The sequence below is a fragment of the Otolemur garnettii genome, unplaced genomic scaffold (assembly GCF_000181295.1).
Source record: "Otolemur garnettii isolate 467f Iridium unplaced genomic scaffold, OtoGar3 scaffold00051, whole genome shotgun sequence".
NCBI classification, from domain to species: Eukaryota; Metazoa; Chordata; class Mammalia; order Primates; family Galagidae; genus Otolemur; species Otolemur garnettii.
Genome location: NW_003852446.1, coordinates 589,086 through 592,364, shown reverse-complemented (window position 1 = coordinate 592,364; position 3,279 = coordinate 589,086). Strand labels below are relative to the sequence as shown.

General features: G+C 31.8%; 1 protein-coding gene across 1 annotated transcript in view; it reads left to right on the top strand.

The window, feature by feature from the left end:
- Window positions 1–3,279, top strand: part of FANCB (Fanconi anemia complementation group B) — a 16,230-nt gene that overhangs the window by 9,693 nt on the left and 3,258 nt on the right. The window contains exons 4-5 of the mRNA XM_003791854.1: window positions 489–617; window positions 2,637–2,803. Of these exons, the coding sequence (XP_003791902.1) occupies window positions 489–617; window positions 2,637–2,803 (296 nt within the window). The remainder of the gene's footprint in view (window positions 1–488; window positions 618–2,636; window positions 2,804–3,279) is intronic.

Below are 3,279 nucleotides of genomic sequence, written 5' to 3'. Positions count from 1 at the left end.
AAAAAAAAAAAAAAAAATAAAATTTTACTATAAAGGTTACATGAGCAGAGGATTTCAAACAGTGTCAAAAGTGATCATTTTTATTAATTATGATATCTCTGGTTATGTGGATGCTTTGCTTTTAACAAAAATCAGGTTTTTTTGTTGGGGTGGGAGTGTTTGTAGGCCTTGATTTTAATTGTATTGATTCCTAGTTACTTAATAACTCAATAGTGAAACAGATGCTAATACATTGGCATGTTCTTGGTTTGATACATAAAATCTGTATTTGCTATGTTTTACTTGGAAAGAAAAAGAATACATTGTTTTTGTAGTTAGAGACTTAAAATCTATAAATAAAAGTTTTGCTCTCAGAAGTATTCTGTACTTTTCTATAGAATACAATGAATTGATAAGTTCATTTGGAGAAAGAGCTTCCTGAATTAATAGTATGTCCGGTTTCCTTTGAAATTGTGTCTCTGGCAGCTATTTTTCTTTCTACTTTACAGGTTGGTGTGGCTTCTGTTCAGAGATTACAACAACATATCTTGTTAAAGGATAAAATTATTTTGCAATCTTACAAAGCTTTAATAAACCTGCTTCAAGGGAGAGATGACAATACATCAAGTGTAAAGGAGGTAAAATAATCATGTGACCATTTAATCATTTTATGAGTTGAAAATCTGTAAGCTATTGAAGAGCTACTTAAATTGGACTATGTTAGAAAATGATGCTCATTGGATCAAGAAGAAGAGTGGCATGGATTATAATGGTAGACTTTTATGACATTGAAAAGTATTTGATTAAGGAGCCAATATTTTGCTAATTTGTGTAAAATTCTGTAGAAAATTAAAATCTCAGTTATCAGGAACCTTGGAGAACAAGTCCTTTCATTTAAAAAAAATGTAACTATTAAACTTTCTTATTTGTGTGGTTTGGATGGAAAATCTAAGTGAATTATGTTATTTCCTAGCATTAGTTATTGCCTAACTTCTTAAATAGAATATTCTGAGCATTATTTAACATTCATTCTTTTAGTCTATTGCATTGTTAATTTCTAAGGATATTATTTTACTCTAGTAAATGTTCCCAAATCACTTTTTTTTTTTTTTTAGATCTGTTTGTTATAGTTTTACTCTCTTTTTTCCTCATGGCTGACCATCTCAATAAGAACATCCTTCGGTACCTTGCAGTACTTGTGCAGTACAGTAATACTGAAAATAAGGAAAAAATGCTCAGATTTCATAAAAAATAGTATTTATGCACATTCATTCTATACAGAGAAAGACACAGCATAGTAGAAAAGGTGAACATGGAGAAAATAAATGCTGCATTTTATTCCAAGTCATTTTAAGTACTTCTCTCTGACTTCCTTCTGGGTTGGCCGTTCCTGCCATGGTCTATGCCTTGTGTCTATAGTTAAGTCTTAGCCATATGAGGGTTTTAATCCAAAGTATGATCCTGTTACTGTAAACAACATAACAAAACACATGTTGCATTTCTATATTACTGTTGTAATTTCCTGGGAAACGTCTCAGAAATCACTGTTAAAATTAAGTCTCTCCTTTTCCCTTTCCCATCTCATGTCAGCAATTTTGCCAGTAATATAAAGAGGAAGGAGTATTTAGAAATTAATTTATTGAAACCACTATGTGCAAGAACCTGTTTTTGAACCTTTACTTTGTTAATTTTAAAAGCAAGCCTGGCAGGTAGTAAAAATTTCCTCAGGTTTCAGATGAATATAGCCTGCCTCAGAACTCAGCTAAAAGTGTCAAGATTCATAGGAACATGTTTAGTTTACTATTATTTGAGTGCCTGTGTCTTTTTTCAGTAATTACCACATAGAGAGGTAGTATAGACTAATGATTAAAGTAGAGCATGGGCTCTGGAACTAGCCTGCTTCAGTTCAAATCCCATCTCTGCTACTTGCTAGCTACATGACCTTGGGCAAGTTATTTAACTACCACGTGCCTCATTTTTCTTATCTGTAAAATGTAGATGACAATACTACTGATTTAGAGTGCTAGAGTTATTGTGAGGATTAAATGAATTGGTATATGAATGGCATTTAGAACAGTGCCTGGTGTAAAGTAAGCCTTTAGTAAATGTGTGTTATTATTACTATTTCTACTACTATTTCTAAAGTTATAGATCTGTATGTATATGGGAATGAGTGGGTAAGACTTGGACTGTAAGCATAAAATTTTAACAATAAGGTAGGTATAAGTAGTCCAAAAATAGCTTAATTAATTCTGTTCATACAAATTTTTCTAGTTATAGGCTGATATAACTGATAAGTCACTGATAAAACACAAATTGGATTATTTTCAGTATACCTGGGGAACATATTGTCAGATTATTTTTTCAAAATGGACTCCAGATTTACTTCCCAGCTGGCTCTATGTTGGATACCTCATCTTGTTTCTAGTCATGCCATGCTTTTTGATCTGATAGTTAATTCTATGTGTTTTATAATTTTTATTTTAGTAAACTGTATATGATCTATACTATAGTATATTATAATTTATTTTAAAATGTTTAGGCCATAGGGTATGGCCACAAGGTGGTTTTGGTTTTTTAAATTTTATTAGTTTTGCTATATTTGGTACATTTTTTTTTTTTTTTTGTAATCAGTTACTTTAAACATTTTCTATAAGGAATCTCTTGCTCTCCTTTGTGGTGAAGAAGAAAATTCTGTCAATACCTTTGATGAAAAGTTACCAGACAGTTTTCAAGATTCAAAGCAACTGGTAGAGAAGATATGGTATCGTGTAATAGATGATAGCTTGGTTGTTGGAGTGAAAACCACATCTTCTTTAGAGCTGTAAGTAAATTCTAAACTAACACTATGTTGATGACCCAGAACAGAACTGTCCAATAGAAGTTAATGCAAGCTACACATGCAATTTTACATGGTTTAGTAGTCATATTAAAAAATATAAATAGAAGTAGGGGAAATTAATTTTAATGGTAGGTTTTATTTAATCAGTATATTAAAGACATTTTAATGTGTAATCAGTATAAAAATAAGATATTTTGCATTTCTTATTTTAAAATTTGTGTATTTTACATGTGTAACACATCATAGTTTAGACTGGCCTCATTTCTAGTACTCAATAGTATATGTATCTTACAGCAACTCTCTTGGCCAGTAGAGCTTTAGAAGTATCTGGTTCATACTAAATGCATTGATTTAAGAGTATGAGGAGGCTCGGTGCCTGTGGCTCAAGTGGCTAAGGCACCAGCCACATACACCTAAGGTGGCAGGTTCGAATCCAGCCCAGGCCCGCCAAACAACAA